The sequence below is a fragment of the Medicago truncatula genome, chromosome 7, assembly GCF_003473485.1.
Source record: "Medicago truncatula cultivar Jemalong A17 chromosome 7, MtrunA17r5.0-ANR, whole genome shotgun sequence".
NCBI lineage: Eukaryota > Viridiplantae > Streptophyta > Magnoliopsida > Fabales > Fabaceae > Medicago > Medicago truncatula.
In genome coordinates this window covers 19,620,129-19,639,128 of record NC_053048.1, presented here as the reverse complement: position 1 = coordinate 19,639,128, position 19,000 = coordinate 19,620,129, and the positions used below count along the sequence as shown (strand labels likewise).

At 33.7% G+C, this 19,000-nt stretch overlaps 2 protein-coding genes across 2 annotated transcripts; both read right to left on the bottom strand.

Annotated features, from left to right (window-relative positions):
- Window positions 1-246: 246 nt before the first annotated feature.
- On the bottom strand, window positions 247-1,749 carry LOC120577003 (uncharacterized). The gene has a single exon (XM_039827889.1). It carries the CDS (start codon window positions 1,747-1,749, stop codon window positions 247-249), a length of 1,503 nt encoding a protein of 500 aa, XP_039683823.1.
- A 9,503-nt stretch (window positions 1,750-11,252) lies between these two features.
- Window positions 11,253-18,114, bottom strand: LOC25480315 (beta-glucosidase 24). The gene is made up of 15 exons (XM_024774538.1): window positions 18,028-18,114; window positions 17,559-17,562; window positions 17,360-17,427; window positions 17,031-17,100; window positions 15,920-15,978; window positions 15,731-15,806; window positions 14,665-14,742; window positions 14,466-14,553; window positions 14,081-14,318; window positions 13,785-13,900; window positions 13,412-13,629; window positions 13,299-13,333; window positions 13,104-13,206; window positions 12,902-12,995; window positions 11,253-11,433 (listed from the first exon to the last, which is right to left on the bottom strand). Exons 1-15 carry the CDS (start codon window positions 18,112-18,114, stop codon window positions 11,253-11,255), a joined length of 1,515 nt encoding a protein of 504 aa, XP_024630306.1.
- Window positions 18,115-19,000: the final 886 nt, after the last annotated feature.

The window sequence follows — 19,000 nt, the reverse complement described above, 5'->3', positions numbered from 1 at the left end:
GTTAGAGGGTCAAAAAGCCCAACTTTTGGCTAAAGAAGGTCTAATGAAGTCAGAGGCTCAAATTGCCATCCAGAGATCGGCCAATTCGTCCATGACCATGTCCCAATAATGATTAATCGGTATTTCGCATTGCCTTTGGATTCTGACTGATTGCAGCAAAATCTCTACTGGTAACACAGCATCATGACCAAATGTTAACCTAAAAGGCGTAGTGTTTGTCGATTCTTTGGGAGAGGTTCGACATGCCTACAAAGCCTCGCCTAAAATTTCAGGCAAATTCTTTGGCTTCGCCTTTATTTTTCGTTTTATAATGGTGATGATGTTTTTGTTTGCCGCTTCAACCTGTCCATTTGCTTGTGCATAGTATGGCGTCGAAGTTATCAATTTAAAGCCTGTATCTTCGGCAAATTTCGACATCTTTCGACCAGTGAATACGGATCCTTGGTCTGTGGTTATGGTTTCTGGAATACCGAACCTATAGATGATGAACTTCTGGATGAAACTTATAACTTCCTCTTGAGTAACATCTTTTAAGGGAATTGCTTCTATCCATTTCGTGAAATAATCTATTCCTACTAAAATGTATCTATAACCTTTCGATGAGGTGGGTTTAATTTCCCCTATCACATCCAAAGCCCATCCTATAAATGGCCAAGGTTTGATTATCGAATGAAGTTCGCTTGCTGGGACGCGCTGAATTCCAGCATATTTTTGGCATCCTTGGCATCCTTTTGCGAATTCTATGCAGTCTTTGAGCATAGTTGGCCAATATAAACCTTGTCGAAATAAAAGCCATTTCATTTTGTGGCCTGCTTGGTGCGTTCCACAACTTCCGTCGTGTGTATTCGAAACAGCCAAATATGCATCTGTTTCTCCTAGGCATTTTAACAAAACTCCTTCCGGAGTCTTTTTGAATAATTCATTGCCCATTATTACATAGCTTAAAGCCCTGTATTTCACTTTTCGACAGGTGGTTCCATCTGGATTTTCCAGATATTTCACTATGGGTTTTCGCCAATCATTTTTGTTTAAATCGTTAATGACAAAAATTTCGACAAAATCTGTACCTTTTATGGACTTTTGACTTGCTTCAGTCCCCCCAAGTTTTGGCCTTAACGATTTGCTAGGGAATGATTCCATCGAATTTCGTCTGTTTCTAATCTTTATCGGCTCTTGCATCTGGTCCTTCGGTATTTTGTATCCAGAGGCCCTCTGTGCCAGATCATTTGCATGTTGGTTCTCTATTCGAGGTACGTGCCAAATTTCCGCCTGGGTGAACTGTTTTAACAATCTGCTAGCTATTGCATGATAGGTGACCAAACTTTCCTTAACGCACCTATATTCTTTTGTCATCTGTCTAAGGACAAGTTCAAATTCTCCTTTGATTTCAATGTATCTTGCCCCCAGTTCGAGTGCGGTTTCTAGACCCGTGATTAAGGCTTCATATTTAGCCTCATTGTTAGAGCAAAGCTGATTGATTCGAAACATGTACTTAAATACATGGTGTTTGGGCGAGATTATCACTATTCCCACGCCAGTACCATTTTTATGACTAGAACCATCGAAATATAAACTCCATGGATGGTTTTCTATTTCAGTTGTCAAAACTTCATCTACTGAATGATCTACAATAAAATCGGCTACGATTTGGCCTTTGACAGCTTTTAATGATTGATAAGTCAATGAATATTCTGTCAATGGTAAGGCCCATTTTCCGACTCTGCTATGTAGAATTGGTTTTGACAACATATGCTTAATGATATCAAAATGAGAATAAATATAAACGTCAAAAGGCTTTATATAATGCTTCAGTTTTGTACATGAGAAGAATAAACACAAACAAAGTTTTTCACTAGGATGATATCTCGTTTCAACATCATTAAGTACACGACTTAAACAGTAAATGGCCCTTTCCGTGCCATGTTCATTCTCCTGTTTTTCAGCAAAGGAGAAAGAACCGGAGGATTTACCAAATATGACTTGATTTCATCGAAAGCTTTTTGGTGCTCTGGTTCCCATTTGAAAACATCATCTTTCTTTAATCGGAGTAGTGGTGAGAAAGCTTGTGTCTTGCCAGGTTCGATATAAACCTCCGGAGAAAGTTGATTTTCCCTAGTAGAGACTGCAACTCTTTCTTCGTGGAAGGAGCTTTGGTCTCGATTATTGCCTTGGTTTTGTTTTGGTTAATCTCGATTCCTTTTTTATGCACGACGAAACCTAAGAAATCACCTGCACAAACCCCAAATGCACATTTTAAAGGATTCATTTTCAATCCATATTGCCTCATCCTTTTGAATGACTGGCGTAAATATTCCAAATGTCTTTCTTCTGAAGAAGATTTTACTACAATATCATCGATATAAACCTGCATAAAATTTTCTATAAAATCATGGAACATTAAATTCATCGCTCTCTGGTACGTAGCACCGGCATTTTTTAGACCAAATGGCATCACTAGCCATTCATAACACCCTAATGCGCCTGGGCATCGAAATGCGGTCTTAGCGATATCTTCTTCTACAATAAAGATTTGATTGTAACCAGAGTATCCATCTAGCATACTCAAGTAATCGAAACCCGCCGCTGAATCTACTAGCATTTCTGCTACCAGCATTGGGTATTCGTCTTTAGGGGTGGCGAGATTCAAATCTCTAAAATCTATGCATACCCTTATGGTTCCATTTTTCTTTTTAACTGGAACTACATTTGCTAGCCAATCTACATACCTTGCAGGCCTTATAAAGCCGCATTTCAATAGTCAATTGATCTCTTCTTTGATTTTTGGTAGGATCTGTGGAGCGAAACGACGAGGAATTTGCTTGACTGGCTTTTTGTCTGGTCGAATTGGTAATTTTAATTCCACCACTTCCCGGTTTAAACCAGGCATTTCGTTGTAATCCCATGCAAAGCAATCTTTGTATTCTTTTAACAGCTCTGCAATTTGACTTTTGAATCCTTCAGGGATTTTGGCACTTACATAAGTCGGTCTTTTAACCGTACCCTCTCCCAAATCAATTTCTTTGAGGGGATCTTGCGCTTTCTTTTCGTAGTGGATCCCATGGGATCCTCTTCGAAGCCTAACGGTTCATCATCATAAATGCAATCCAGTTTCTGGTCTTCGACACCGTCGTCTGTGGACCTGTCCGCGAGCTTTTCGATCTCCTCTTGCTTCAAAAATTCGGCCTCTTTGGCCGTTTGGAATTCGTTTTCAGCCAAGTAGGCCGTAATTTTCTCCCAAATATTGGGCTCAGACATAATTTCAAATTTTTTGACCCCCCCCCCCTAGTTGGTGGGGTAGCATACTCGGAAATGTTAGGTACAAGGCTATCAGTAGCCCTTTTGTATGCTTGGGCTCTAGTTTCGAGCAAACCTTCGTTCTCCATCTGAACTTCCTGTTGGTTTACCATCACAAAGTCATGGTCTCTAAATTCTTTCTCCCACACGAACCCCGCTTCTGGTTGTAATTTCATGGAGTACATTTCGTCATTCGAAGTCATATTTTTGGGTCCTGGAGATATGACTGGGGTTATATGTGCTAGTTGCTTATCGAAATTTTTCTTGGTAATAGTGTTTGCTTCAGCCAAGAGGGGACTGCACCGTAGAGGGGACTGCACCCACGCCATGTATCCATTCTCTACCCAGCAGTACATTGAAGTTTGCTTTTGATGGGACCACCATAAATGTTGTTATCCTCCTTGTGCTACCTACCACTAATTCCAGTTCGATAGCACCTAACGAACTTCCCGAAGTGCCTTCATAGTTAGTGAGAATAACATTGTGAGGCTTCAAATCAGAATCATAGATTCCAATCTTTCCCAGGAATGATTGAGGAAGCAGGTTGACTGTGGCTCCGCCATCAACTAACACTTTATTTACTACCACGCCATTGATTTTGGCTTGAATAAACAAAGGCTTGAGATGCGACTTTATCGAAGTGTCTGGTTTTTCAAATACTGCATGTTGCTCTTCCACACATCCGTTATTCATGACATAATAACATAGTGGTTTGTGAGTTTCCATTTCGTCGACGAAATCACTTTCGACTTCGTTAATTTCTGATTGAACGTCATATTCCACAGGTAGGATGGACACCACGTTGCATACTATGTCGAGACTAGGGTCAGATCCAGTGAAATTCGAAGTCATCTCTTCATCCTCCTTGAGAGAGTCTTTCTTCAAAATTGACAATGGGGGTGAGATTCTCTCTGTTGCTGGCTTTTTAACCATTTCGAACACAGCTTTCTGTTTACCCTCTCCTTTGTCAACATTGGTGATGTCTTGCAACGCTGTTGCTTTTTTCTAGCGCTGATACCTACGCCATTGAGTTCGCGTCATAGGTTGCTTACCTTTGTAATTATTATTATAAGAATACCTGGTAGGCACTTCTGGTGCATCGAGCTGAGGGGTAGGAACCTTTCTCTTCACCCATTTGGATGGAGGGGCAGCATAACCAGATTTTCTTCCTCCTGAAAAGACCCAAGTGTCAGTGGGGGAATTTGCAGATGGATTGAAAGTTCCTCTCCAATTTTTCTTTTGAGAATTTCCAGCAGAATGATCTTTATACGGGATACCCCTTTTGTTGCGATTAAATTTAGGGCGATTATCTTTCTTTTTTCCCCTCCACTTTGCCTGTGGCTGAGAGCCTTCGATTGCTTTAGCGGCTTCTTTATCGAAAACTGCGCTACACCTTGGACAAAGCATGGCGTTGGTGTTTGAAACTTTGCATCGATTCAGAAAATCAACCAGATCTTCCTCAGCTTTAGGATATGCCCTTTCTACATTTTTCTGGAGTTGGTCCTGAGTGACCAAACTGGTATTTCGAACATGGTCTTCAGTAACCATTTCAGTATTATCAGGTAAAACTTTTCCCGATAAAAGTTTGTCGTCGCTTGATTCTGCAACATCTACCATGTTTATACCAACTACTTCAGCGTACATAGACTCAGCCTTTTTAGAAGATTCGGCCTCAGGCTTAGTTGTTGCTTTAGCCTTTTCTCCGAATTTCAATCTTCCTTCATCGAGAGCCTTCTGCACAGAATCCCTGAAACGAGTGCAACGGGATAAGTTATGGCCTAAAAAACCATGAAATTTACAAAAACCCCTTTTCTTCCTCTGATCTAGAGGAGGGAGTTTCATATTATCTGGCACTAAAATTATGCCATCAGAAACTAGAAGATCAAATATTTCTTCGCATTTAGACACGTCAAAAGTATAAGTTTTTGGGGGATATTTATCGTTTTTGGGTTCCTCTACGTTTTTCCCGTTCGATGGCCTCAATACTTTACAAGTGTAAGGTGGCCCATCTTTCAGTTCCGCAAGATTTATTTCGTTATCTTCTACAGAATCTGATCCCCAATCGAATTCTGGCTCACTATCTCTAGTATCGATATAAGCGACTTTCTCTTTCTTAAGGAACCTATTTGTTCTGGCCTTTTCAGCCTTAAGTCTTTCGACTTGGCGAACCTTATCTGCTAATTGCGCCATGTCCCTAAGATATTGGGTGTCTAATTTCTTTCGAACAGAATAATCTAAACCACCTGCGGCCATTTCAACCAGTTCGTGTTCTGGCACAACGGTGAAACATCGGGCTTTAAGGAGTCGAAATCTGTTCAAGTAATCATCTATTGACTCATGCGTTTTTCGTCTAACACTGGCCAATTCTTTCAAACTAATTTTAGATTGGCCCATGTAAAACTGTTCATGAAAAGCCTTCTCTAATTGATTCCAACTAACTATAGAGTGTGGAGGCAAAGTCGTGAACCATGTGAATGCATTCTTTGTCAGAGAACTTGGAAAATATTTCAATTTTAAATTCTCACTGTTTGCCAAATCTCCAGCCTCCATAATATATCGAGCAATGTGTTCGACGGTGGACTCATTTGTTTCCCCAGCAAACTTGGTGAATTTGGGGATTTTGTGGTTTTTGGGCATCTCTGTTTCTAATACGAATTTGGACAACGCTGAAACGAAATTTGGACGGTGCAATCCAGTATTGAAACCATTTTGGGCCAGCAATGCTTCGACTATATTGGCTATGTTATTTTGGCCCTCGTAGTTGTTCCTACGGGCCTGCATGACCACTTGGTCTACATTCTGGTTTCTGTTTACCATTATAGGAATCCTAGCGGGTTCTTCTGGTATCTCAGGCTGCACTTCTTGCACCTGATTTTCGGGCGTTTGGTTTGCTTGTTCTTCGACAAACGCTTCTCTCCGCCGGGCATTCGTATTTTGCACAGCCGGCGTGACGCGCACTTGGGGCGTGCCCAAAAAATCTGCTATTCGCCCCATTTGTTGTGATAGGGCTTGATAACTACTATTGGTTTCTTTGATTAAAGGATTGATGACCGTGGTGACTTTTTGAAAGTCACCATATTGACCATATCGTGATTAGTATCTGCCATGGTTTGCCTTAGCGCATTCATCGATGCGTTGGTCAACGATTGTTGAGGCGAACCAAATGGGATAAAAGTTTGTTGAGATCTACCAAACGAGACATTCTCTCCTTGGTTAGACAATGGTGGTATGCTCGTATTCGTATGTGAAATTTGAGTCGAAGAGGTTGGCATCCCATAGGGTCCTCTTCCATTGTTTCCCAGATTAAGAAACCCTTGAGAAAACATATTTCCCGCAGCCTGGCTTGTTTGAGCGGCCGTTGTAACCGCTGGGCTGCTTCTTAAAGTAGTATTGGCCATAGTATTCGACGTACTGGCCTGTGACATTTGTGAAGTCACATTTCCATCCGCTGGGGTGTCTACGGGCTCCAATACATGAGTCATATTACTATTCTGGTTAAGTTGCGTAGACCCCGTCGGAATTGTTTGATTGGTCGTTGTTCCTGAAGCGGAAGTAGCGTTCGATGCCGCTGTGCCAGAAACGATAGGAGGACACGTCATTTCAGGAAGTAATTTGTTATTCCTTAAACGCATACACAATGTAGACCAACAAATATTTCAGAATTGAAAAGATTTAAAAAAAAAAAAAAATTAAAAGCACAAAAGGTCCCACCGGGCGTGCCAATTTGTTTACACTGATTTTTGGTAAACAATCGCTGGTTTCAATGATGTTTACTTGCAAGATCAACCAGTAAATCTTAGGAGCATATTGTGCTTTTATGATTTGAATGTAAACGTAATACTTGTTCGTAAAGTATTATCAGTAAAGTAAAAGACAAGAGCAAATTGTAAAGAGTTGAATCCAACCCGTGTTGAATCCAATCGAAATTCTGTAAAGAATGACAATAAAAGAAAATACTTCGAAAAAAGGTTTAAATTGCAAAGATGTTTTAAACAACTATATTGAATTTGTAAAGACTTAATGAAAATTGGTGCACAGATTCATACTTTGCAACTTGTGACTCGTTTGTCGCTTCCATACGGACAGTATTGAGTGTAAGTTTTTAGTATGATTGAATTGTGACCCGTTTTTCCTAAGAAAAACTACTATTTATACAAATAATCCTATAACTACCTAATCATATCTATTCGATTCAAAATCGAAACTAGCCGTTTGCCAACCGCTTGATCCTATCCGCAAAATCTAAAGGTGCTTCGATAACTTCCTTTACCCATCGAACTGAAACAACTTCTTCGATTCCTGCTGAAGGCATATATATATATATTTTCGATGGATTTCCTTCACAAATCTAAGTCCCACTTTTTGGGTCAAACCCTTGACTGCATTAAATGATAATATTTTCACAAATATCGGCTAACAGGTTGATGAATACAAGCTTTCCTTGTAGTTAGAGGTTTTAGACAAAGAGAAAAAATATAGACTTCTTCGATACTCATTTATCCATCCATAAGAGTACTAGTCCCTTTAGCCACTGTTCATAACTCGATAGTACTCCAAATGGATGTGAAAGTTGCCTTTTTAAATGGTGAACTAGAAGAAGAAATCTATATGGAACAACCTGAAAGTTTTATGATTCATGAATAAGGAAACAAAGTTTGTAAGTTAGATAATTCTTTGTGAGGTCTAAAATAAACTCCTAAGGAATGACATGAAAAATTTGACATTCTAATGCTATCGAATAAGTATAAAGTGAATGAAAGTGACAAATGTATTTACAACAAAAATGGAAATAATATTTGCACTATCATATGTCTCTATGAAGACAACTGCTCATATTTGGTTTAAAGATTCATGTTATGAATTATGTGAAATAATTGTTTATCAATAACATTGATAAGAAATACCTAAACAAAGTTGAAGTAATTCTTGGTTTCAAGATTACTAGATCAGAAAAGAGAACTTTTCTGATGAATCTCACAAAGTTGAGAATATCTTAAGGAAATGTAATTATTTGACTATAAACTTGCAAGTGTAAAACCTTCCAAGAACACTTGAGATGATACGCCATTGAAGGTATTAGACTCGACGTTGGCCACGTCGTGAGAATTATTGCCATGCTATTGGAAGAGTCATGAGGTGCCTTAAGAAGATTATGACTCTAGGATTACATTATGAGAAGTATCCTATTGTACTTGAATGGTTCAAGATACAAATGAGAAGTATCATATTGTACATGAATGGTACAAGATACAAAATTGAACATCCTTCAGATTAGTCTTAAAGTGACGAATGACTGCATATTAAGCATCACTGGAGGAGTTATTTGTTGAAACAAATAATATTGTACATGAATGGTACAAGATACAAAATTGAACATCCTTCAGATTAGTCTTAAAGCGACGAATGACTGCATATTAAGCATCACTGGAGGAGTTATTTGTTGAAACAAATAATATTGACTCAGTCCACTATGGAATGAATCTGAGATGATAACACTAGAGAAAACTAGTGAAGAAGCAAGTTGATAAGATGCTTGCTAGTTGAGAACCCTTAATGGGTAAAACTGTTTCCAGAAGTGTTAGTTCATTGTGATAGTACTGCAGCTATTACAATAATTGAGAATCGTTACTACAATGGCAAGAGACGATTATTAAGGCACAGACACATAAAGAATTAGAGAGTTAGCTACTCTCAAAAGAAACGGTTGAAGTAGATCATGTATGTACTGATAAAGAATTAGTTAATCCTTTGACAAAATGAATTACTAGAAAGAAAGTCCTAAACACATCCATTAGGATGGGACTAATGCCCAAAGGTCACAAGTGATGGTAACCCGACCTATATGACTGGTGATTCCAAGAAATAGGTTCAATAGGTAATAACAAGTCATGAGTGATAGAACATTCTATGAGAAAAGTAAGAAAGCATGATTCCTGCAGTGATAGAAGGAGGAGATAATAGAAACTCTTAATGAGATTTATACTCTATGTGGAGTGGAGTACATAGTTATAGAAGTACTCTTGATAGACTCACCTATACGAATGTGGAACTTAGGCCGACTTCTATGAAATTTGAAATAGATAAAATGTTACATGTCCTCTTTAAAACAGGGGCGGAGCCAATCCCCAGCTAGCCTGGGCACTAGCCCAGGCTCAGCTTCAACTTTCTTTGTTACAAGCCCAGCCATTACTAACTTTTCACTTTTCCTGCGGATTTTGGTGTATATTCTGCATGAAACACGTTTCTGCGGATTTTGCCAAGTATTTAAGTTTCCAGGTAAATGTGATACCTTCGCGGGTAATTGTTTCCTTAGGATTTTAGGATCCGCAGGAAATGTGCAATTATCCGCAGGAAGGAAGTAACATTATATAGGAAGTCTATAAAATTATCCGTAGGAAATGTGCAATTTTTACCCATACTCTATATAATTCTTGGCCATACTCTATATAATTCCTGACTCCGCCACTGCTTTCAAATGCAACTGGTTTTAACGAATTTTCTAACTCAAGATATAGACGTTCTAAAACGACTGATTTTCAAATATATTCACAACACCGCACTCTACTAGGAAACATTGTACAAATAATATAAAATTGCAAGACTTGTCATTGTTATAGATTTATAAGTCATATTTTTAACCCAATTGGATTCACTAAAAAACGAGTTCTCTAACTCAAGTTATGATCAATCTAAGTGACCTGATTTCAAATAAATCTTTCAATTTTATACATTTTCTTGTCTAATCTTCTATATGATTTGACACCTCAATCATAAGCTAACACCGGCAAAATTAGTACTCAACTGGAAGGGAATCAAGCCTATTTTTCATAAATTAAAGAGTTATGATCTAATCATTACAAGTATATCCCATCTACAATCATTTTATCGAACAACTTGCATGTATAAGTAAATCACAACGCCAAAAAAAATATCCAAATATGAGTACCATTAAAGTTCTAACATGAATTTAGCCATATTATCATTCATACATAAACAATTTAGTAAGGATACATAAATTTACTCATGCTTCAAATCCAATCATCACTAAAATTAATAATTTAATTTATGCAATTACTTGATCCCTATGCATGCATCATGAACCCATTTCTTTCCTCAAGTTAATTTTAAGTCCCAAAACCCAAAATCAACTAAAAATTATGCATGAGGGATGGGGAAGGGATCTCAATCAAGCCTTATAGATGTAGTCTTGAAAATAGTTTTAAGTCTAGGAAATCAGTTAAGAAATTATTTTCAAGACTACATGTCTAATTATTCTTTTAATTATTCTTTGCTGAACGTCTTACTTTGATAGATATTGCTCAGGTACATTCATTGCTTTGCTGAATCTTAAAATTTTATGTTGATTCTACATCAAAGTCTTAGAGTGGAAATATTTTTTTCTCTAAAAATTCATTGAGGTGATTGTTGAAGGGGAAAATGATTTTGAGATTATTGATACTAGTGCGGACTCATAAGATAATCAATAGAAATTAAAAAAAAAAAATAAGGTCTACCCTTTTAAGGTTTTAAAATGGTCTACCTCTTACTTGTATGTGTTTGTGACATCAAAATAAAGAAAAAGACTAACATACTGTCTTTTGCATTTTATTTGGTTGCTTTATTTTTTTTTTTCCCTACCTTTTTTATATTGAATTTTAAGGAGGCTTATTAATTTTATTCAATTGTAATATTAGAGTTTTTCCATGGAAACCTTGTTAATTTATGCATATAGAGAAAATTCGAACTAAAATATGTATCCATTTATGTAAGCTTTTGCTTACATAAATTCAATTGAGCTTAAAAAAACGTTGAAACTACAGAAGTGCAAGTATTTGACGGTATTGAACAATAAATCATTAATTTAAATCGATTAAATTTCAATGAAATATATTTTTCTATTTCTCTATGTTTGATCCATTTTCTTCCCTTTTTGAGTACAATCCAAGCTCAATAGGCTTTTATTTTCTATAATTCGATGTCATAAAATTTCTATACCATTTAGCACTAGCCTTTGGCACACGCTTGAGATTATCATTAAAATCAACATGATAAAGCCCCATATGGCCAGAATAACCCGCATGAAATTCAAATGTATCAAATGCTGCCCAAACAAAGTATCCACGAACGTTTACATCATTGCTGTTAATAAAAACATTAAAGATTAGTTTTTGCCATCATAATTACATATGTAAGTACTCACAGAATGAGAATTTTTTTTTTTTTGACCCTTTTATAAAAAAAAATTTCAAGTCTGACCCCCTTTGAATTTTTTTTACCCAAATGACCCACTTTTTTTTTTTTGACCTTTTCCTCGTTCCGGCCATCTGAAACGGCGGGACTGAGCCGCCGGTACACGTGGCGCATCCTGACTGGCCACTTTTTTTTTTTTTTTTTTTTTGCCATTACCACCATTTGAAATGGCGGGACCGGCAGATTTTGACACGTGTCAAAGTCAGCCGTTTTTTTTTTGTCCTGTAGTGTATTCAGAAAATTGAGAAAAAATTTCAATTTTGTTCCCAGAGGAAATCAAACCAGGCACGCGTGAGACATTCCAGGCTGCGTTGCCACCAAGCCAGTGAAGATTTGATGTTAATGTTTGCATCCAATAATATATATACCATTTTTAAAACCAGATTCACACACCATGAGGCATGAACCATCCAATTTTTCCTTTTTGTTTTTTTATTGGATAATTTAGGATCTCCGACGAAATATATTTTGATAAAATATCCGACAAATATATATATATTATTATCCGACAAAATATATATTTTTCACCGATAAATTATCCGACGAAATGATTTATATATTATTTCAAGATAAAATCTAGAATCCAATTAAAATTATAAAATCTCCTATATTTATTTTTTAGGTGAATTCGCATTAAATTTTTTTATTGTTTTAAGGTGAATTCGCCTCACTTATTCATCTTTAAGGTGAATTTTTCTAGCTACTAGGCGATTTTATAAAAAAAAAAAAAAAAAAATCACCCCGGCCACGGGCACCTCAATTATCCAATAAAAAAAATAAATATAGGAGATTTTATAATTTTAATTGGATTTTAGATTTTATCTTGAAATAATATATATTTTGTCGGATAATAATATATATATATATTTGTCGGATAATTTATCGGTGAAAAATATATATTTTGTCGGATAATAATATATATATATTCGTCGGATAATTTATCGGTGAAAAATATATATTTTGTCGGATAATTATATATATATATTCGTCGGATAATTTATCAAAATATATTTCGTCGGAGATCCTAAATTATCCAATAAAAAAACAAAAATGAAAAATTGGATGGTTCATGCCTCATGGTGTGTGAATCTGGTTTTAAAAATGGTATATATATTATTGGATGCAAACATTAACATCAAATCATCACTGGCTTGGTGGCAACGCAGCCTGACAATGTCTCATGCGTGCCTGGTTCGATTCCATTTGGGAACAAAATTGAAATTTTTTCAAAAAAGTGTGTCATTTCAGTAAAAAAAATTCAAAGGGGGTCAGACTTAAAATTTTTTTTTATAAAAGAGTCAGGAAAAAAAAAAAAAAAAAATTTCACAGAATGAAAAGAATAAGAAAAATTACATACTCGATTGCTGCTTTAGTAGTGTTTATATGTGTTGCGATGTATGCGATCCGATTTTCATCCTTCAATTGATTTGTCATATTGGGAGAAGAAATACCTACAAAAATATTATCACAATAAAATAGGTTGGTTAATATCTCTTATGGAAAAAAAATAAAATTATAGATATAAATTACAATGTTAACATTATGAAAACTAAACTAACCATTTTCAGTGATGTAGATATTGGGATTTTGGTACTTTTCTTTCATGTATATCAACAAGTCATATAATCCTTTGGGATAGACTGACATTCCACTATATTGATCCTATAAATTACCAACATTGAACAAAAAATTAAGAACACAAAAATATTGAAGACATTTTCTTACCATAATTTTTCTTTTCATTTCTATCTCACCTTGGGTCCAGTCGTGTTTCCTTCTGCATTAAATTCTACAATTGTGAAATAATTAGTGAATATGATTTGTCACATCCTATAGTTATAATGAAGTACTAGAAATATTAGCTTACCATTAGTTGCAGCTAAGGCATCAAAATTGTCAAGAGGGAACATATTGCTTCTATTTGATTCATGTCTGGCAAAAACAGAATAATAATAATTGACTCCCACAAAGTCTAAACTTCCTTTGATCATATTTTCCTCCTTTTTAGTGAACTTGGGCAATCTATTCCCCACTAACTTTCTCATGATTTGTGGATAATCTCCGTAGTATATTGGGTCTAAAACCCTGTTTGATCAAAAGTACAAAAACTTAATGTCGTTATGTGTAAATAATCATTAGTGACACTTTAATTAATGATAAATTTTCCCTCCCTATTTTTTTTTAAAAAATTACCAAATAAGAAAGAGGTGTTTATCACATGGTAAGATAATTTCACTAACCATCCAAAACTAAAATCCATTAGTCTATTAGCAGCATCTACATCCTCTGATTTTGAACTATACGGAACATAATTTGGAGCTTGTAACACAATTCCAATTTCTCCCCTTTGTGTTGCCTGCATCAAATGATTGATGAAATTTTAAAATTTCATAATATAACCTGATTTGACGATAACACTATAGAGATATTACACCAAATTTAAAATTAAACTATATCTACATTTTAAGACATTTTATCGTTACATTATACTTGTAACGCGCGCGCGTGCATATATATATATATATATATAACATACTTGAAATTTTTTTCGGTATAACTTTGCTGCTGTGGCATGGCAAATAAGGAAATTATGAAGGACTGTATAAGCTTCTGAACACATTCCAGTGTCTTGGCATGGTTCACGATCGTCATTATCATAGCCGTGCATGTAATTGTGGATAGCTGTCACTTGTGGTTCATTGAATGTTGTCCAATGCTTCACTCTATCTCCATATGTTTTGAATAGTAGATTACAATAATCCTTGTAATGATTCCTACAATTTTATTAAATTTAAATCAACAAAATGTGCATGATGAAATTCTATATTGTTTTGTGTACACTAATTGGTAATATTAACATTTAATCAGATGGTTATAAATAGAATAGAAAGATAAAATGATGTTCAAGGTTGATTAATTACACAATAGTGCGATTTAAGAAGCCGCGAAGCTTTTGGTGAAGGGCTAGTGGGTAGTCAAAATGCATGATAGTCACAAAAGGCTCAATATCTGCAAAGTAAGTTAAAAAATAAAATTAATATGTACATATATTTTAATCAAAGATTCCAAAATAAATAATATATAATCAATGTAAAGGTATAAGGTTGGTTTGATCCATACCATTTTCAAGTAAGTCATTGATCAAATTGTTGTAGAAGTTGATGCCTTCTTTGTTTATACCTCCTTTCAAGGTTCCATCTGCGTTTAGTTGTTGAAAATGAAGAGAAATATACTTATAATTAGTATGTCAATTAGGGCATATATATACTTATTTTTATAAAAACATAATATTTAATTTATTACTTGAATGCATAAAAAGGCTATATTTATTATTGAAGGTTGTGTAATGAAAAAAGTAGATGATAAGCACACATTTGTTAGACGTTAAATATTAAATATGGCTTAATTAGATTTTTGGTTCTCGCATTTTGATCAGCTCACGAAAATGGTCCTGACTCTTTCAAATCGAACAAAACTGTCCCTAAACTATCATGTTTTTGTAGTTTTAGTCATACCTCCTATTTTCAACTCCAGAAACGCAAAAAAAAAAAAAGACCATTTTAGACCTATCCCCTATTCTCAACCATGAAATAAACAAGGAATAAAGCATGTGGGTACAAGGAATCTACTTTATTCGCCACATTAACAAAAAAAAAAAACCCTAATTTCTAAGATATGGGTTTTTTTTGTTAGTGTGCTGAATAAAGTAGATTTTTTGTACCAACATACTTTATTCCTTGTTTATTTAATGGTCGAGCATAAGGGATAGGTCTAAAATTGTTATTTCTGTGCGTTTATGAAGTTGAAAATAGGAGGTAAGACAAAAACTGCAAAAACATGATAGTTTAGGGTTGTTTTTGTTCGATTTGAAAGAGGCAGAATCATTTTCGCGAGCTGGTCAAAATGCGATGACCAAAAGTATAATTAAGCCTTTAAATATCTAGCCGTATTTCACTTTAGTGAAAATAATTGTTTTTTACTCATTTTTTGACTCAAACTAAAGAAAATAGTTTTTCTTTTTCTAAATCAAGGTACAGCTACGTAATAAACTAAGTGACATTTATTTTGTAACTGGTTTTTATTTTTTTATCAAAATTGAACTGGTCTCTTTGTTAAAAATGATTGCACCATTTATAGGTATTTATACTTACTATATACTAAATTTAAAATAAAAAATAAAAAATACCTGGCATAACTCTACTCCATGAGATAGTCATTCTGTAAGAATTCACTCCAAGATGCTTCAAATGTTGCACATCCTCCTAAAAAAAAAAATAATAATAATATAAAACATGACATTTGATAGATATACAAGACTATGATCAATATAATAATATTTAAAATAGAAATGAGATTGTAACAAGTCTCTATTCACCTTATATCGCTTGTAATGTTCAATCAGTGTAGAAAACTTATCACCATCCACAAATGTTGCTGCAGGTTGTTAAAGAAAAAAACAAAATAAATAAAAAATAAACAACGGGGAAGACATAAAATTGATAACTATATGGGGTATTTGTTTATCTATTTCTCTCGACGTGTCTAACTATTTTTGACAAATTTTAGTGCTATTATATTTTTGTCAATTTTAAAGTTCAATGTTACATTAAATATTTCTTTTGTCAATAATAATCTCGGTCATTCATTCAATAGAAATAATGTTAATATATAATGGAACAACAAATACTACATAAAAGACAAATAATATTCATTAAACACAAAAAAAAAAAATTCATTAATATAATTTTGTTTATATATAAGCTAAGAGAGGGTTAAAGTATATCATGGAAAAGGAAAAATTATGCACATGAAGGGGAGCCAAACCAAATTCTATGAAAAGGAAAAAAAACAAGCAAAATAAATAAATAAATGTAAAGAAACAACCATAAGTGAAAAAATCACCTCTAAAGTAGTATTGTTTCAAGACGCCAGTTGCATGCATGCATACATACTTATCTCTTGCTTATAAATGTTAACCTATCTCACTATATTTAACTTAATTTTAATCTAATTTTTCCTTCCACACTTTTCTATTTAATGTTTATCTAAAGTAAAACAAAATTATGTTTATAATTATATGCTATTTTTTTGGAAAGGAATAATTGTGCCCCTTCCTATGACAATATCTTACTTTTATAAGTTTACTCGTCTCACTATACTTAACCTAATGTTAACCTAATATTTTCCTCCACACTTTTGCATTTAATGTTTATTTAAAGTAAAATAAAATTTCATGCTATTTTTTTGGAAAGGAATAATCGCGCCCCTTCCTATGACAATTTAAGTGCAATTATTTTGGAAAGAATTAACCAGTCCCTCTTTAATCAGAGAATGTTTTCAGTCCCTCTTCGATATGACAATCATCTAAACTATTTTGTTATCTATTACCATCAAATATATCTTCGATATAACCTGTGCGTTAGCACGGGTCGATGGTCTAGTATATACACATATATGAGAGATAGATATGAAATCAATTAATCAACCTTTGTGTCGTTCAACAATATCATCCCACAATCCTAATCCTTTACCTCCTTCGTGAGCAGCTCCTTCAATCTAAGTTTAGAAACTACATCTTGTTATAAATAATATATTATTTTTCTATATTAAAAATCACAATACAAAAATAATAAATGGTGAGAGATATTAAGAAATTGAAATTTTGAAATACCTCTCTAAATCCATGACTATATTTACCGATTAGAAAATTAAAGAGATTTTTTTTTTTTCTCATTAGTTTCATTAATTTAGAATTGAAATAAAGAAATAACTCAAAATATATAAAGTTATTAACATGAGAATTAAGAACTTGTACCTGCATAGCAGAAGATCCAGCACCAAAGAGAAAATCAGATGGAAACGATGCACGCTTTGGATGTACATCTGCAAATTGTGAAAATTAAGTAATGGAAATATAATTTAATGAATCAACCTAAAAGAAATGCCATATAATTTAATGAATAAAATGAACTGTTATTTATATCAGTTTAATCTTTAAAACTTATGAATCTAACTTCTCTACATAAAGTAAACATTGTCTCCAATTTCTTCCATAATAATAAGTTAAGTGACAAAATCACCAGTAGATTTTTTTTTGAAAAAAGAAACTAAACTACAAATAAATTTTAATTTTTGTAGCAAATTCATTTCTTTTTTCATTGCAAAATTTAACTTTTTATTAGTTAGAAATAAAATTTGCTTCGATATATATAGACAAACATAAAACTCATAAAATATTTCGTGATGAAGAAACACTACTTGAAAAAGCAAAATTAGCGAGGGAAATTAGTGACGGAAAAAATGAAATTCCTCATAAATTCTATGGTCGCAAAATTTAGTGACGGAATTAGAGAGGGATTCACGTTTTCCCTCACAAAATTTCCCTCACTAATTTTTGTTTTCTTAGTAGTGTAAAACTATCATTAATTCAATAACAAAACATAAAAAAGAAGAGAAATGGGAAAATAAAGAAAAAGCAAATACCAAACCTTTTGCCACAGACAAATTGGAATGCAAAACAACAATAGACAAGATTGCCATAATAAATCTCAAAGATGAAAACATCTTCATTTTTGAAGTTCTATAGTAAAACTACAAGTATTAAGTGGGTAAAAGCATATGTTTTCTAATACTATATATAGTTGAGAAAAAAAAATCAATTATACGTTTAAGACAATTATATTGAGATATGATTTTCTATATTTGAATATAACTACTAATATTCAATCTTTTATAGGCTTGATAAGTACTATAATTCAAGTTGGTTTTCCCAACCCAAGTAATGTTGTCATTCGTGTCACCGTTACCTAGAAAAAACTGTTTTATTATCTTTCATAAGTAAAATTATTTATCTATAAAATTTAAAGAGAAAAGAAATGTGTATATTTATATTAAAAAAAAGATTAATTGATGGAGATAATGCAATTATTTCTTTGTGCTTAGTTTTAAACAACAATTGTACCTTTTACATATATTAAGAAAAGTTTTTAATATAATAAGTGTGTATATTATGTATATAACTATTATTAAACCACCATATATATATAGATTTATTCAAAATTTATCGTTGATCCATTTTTCCCATTACCACAAACTTCTGTGGAAGTGTCTGGGTTGTGGTAAGTTTTCTTCTCCCATTTGAAAATTAGGTTGAATATTTAGGTAAGTTTTGCTTAATTACTCTTTTGGTCCCAACTTTTAATAGTTAAGGAACCAAAACGAAACCAAAAAATAAGTTAAGGGACCAAAAGTGTAATTAAGCCGGTAAGTTTTGTTTTGAGTAAATCACTCTTAAATTTGATTTTTCTTCTTACATCAATAAACATCATACTTAGCCTTGACAAGTTCAAGTTCCCTAATATTCTTAATATATATTTTTATTTTTTATTATGTGTTTATTAGTGTTTCTCATTTTAAATTAAATACATATTATTATATATATATATATATATATATA

Coding starts and splice junctions, on each gene's coding strand:
- LOC120577003 (XM_039827889.1), bottom strand. CDS start 1,749: ATGTTGTCAAAACCAATTCTACATAGCAGAGTCGGAAAATGGGCCTTA.
- LOC25480315 (XM_024774538.1), bottom strand. CDS start 18,114: ATGAAGATGTTTTCATCTTTGAGATTTATTATGGCAATCTTGTCTATT. Junction 15,807..15,919: donor AACATTACAAGCGATATAAG/GTGAATAGAGAC, acceptor TTTTTTTTTTAG/GAGGATGTGCAACATTTGAA. Junction 13,207..13,298: donor GAAACACGACTGGACCCAAG/GTGAGATAGAAA, acceptor GGTAATTTATAG/GATCAATATAGTGGAATGTC.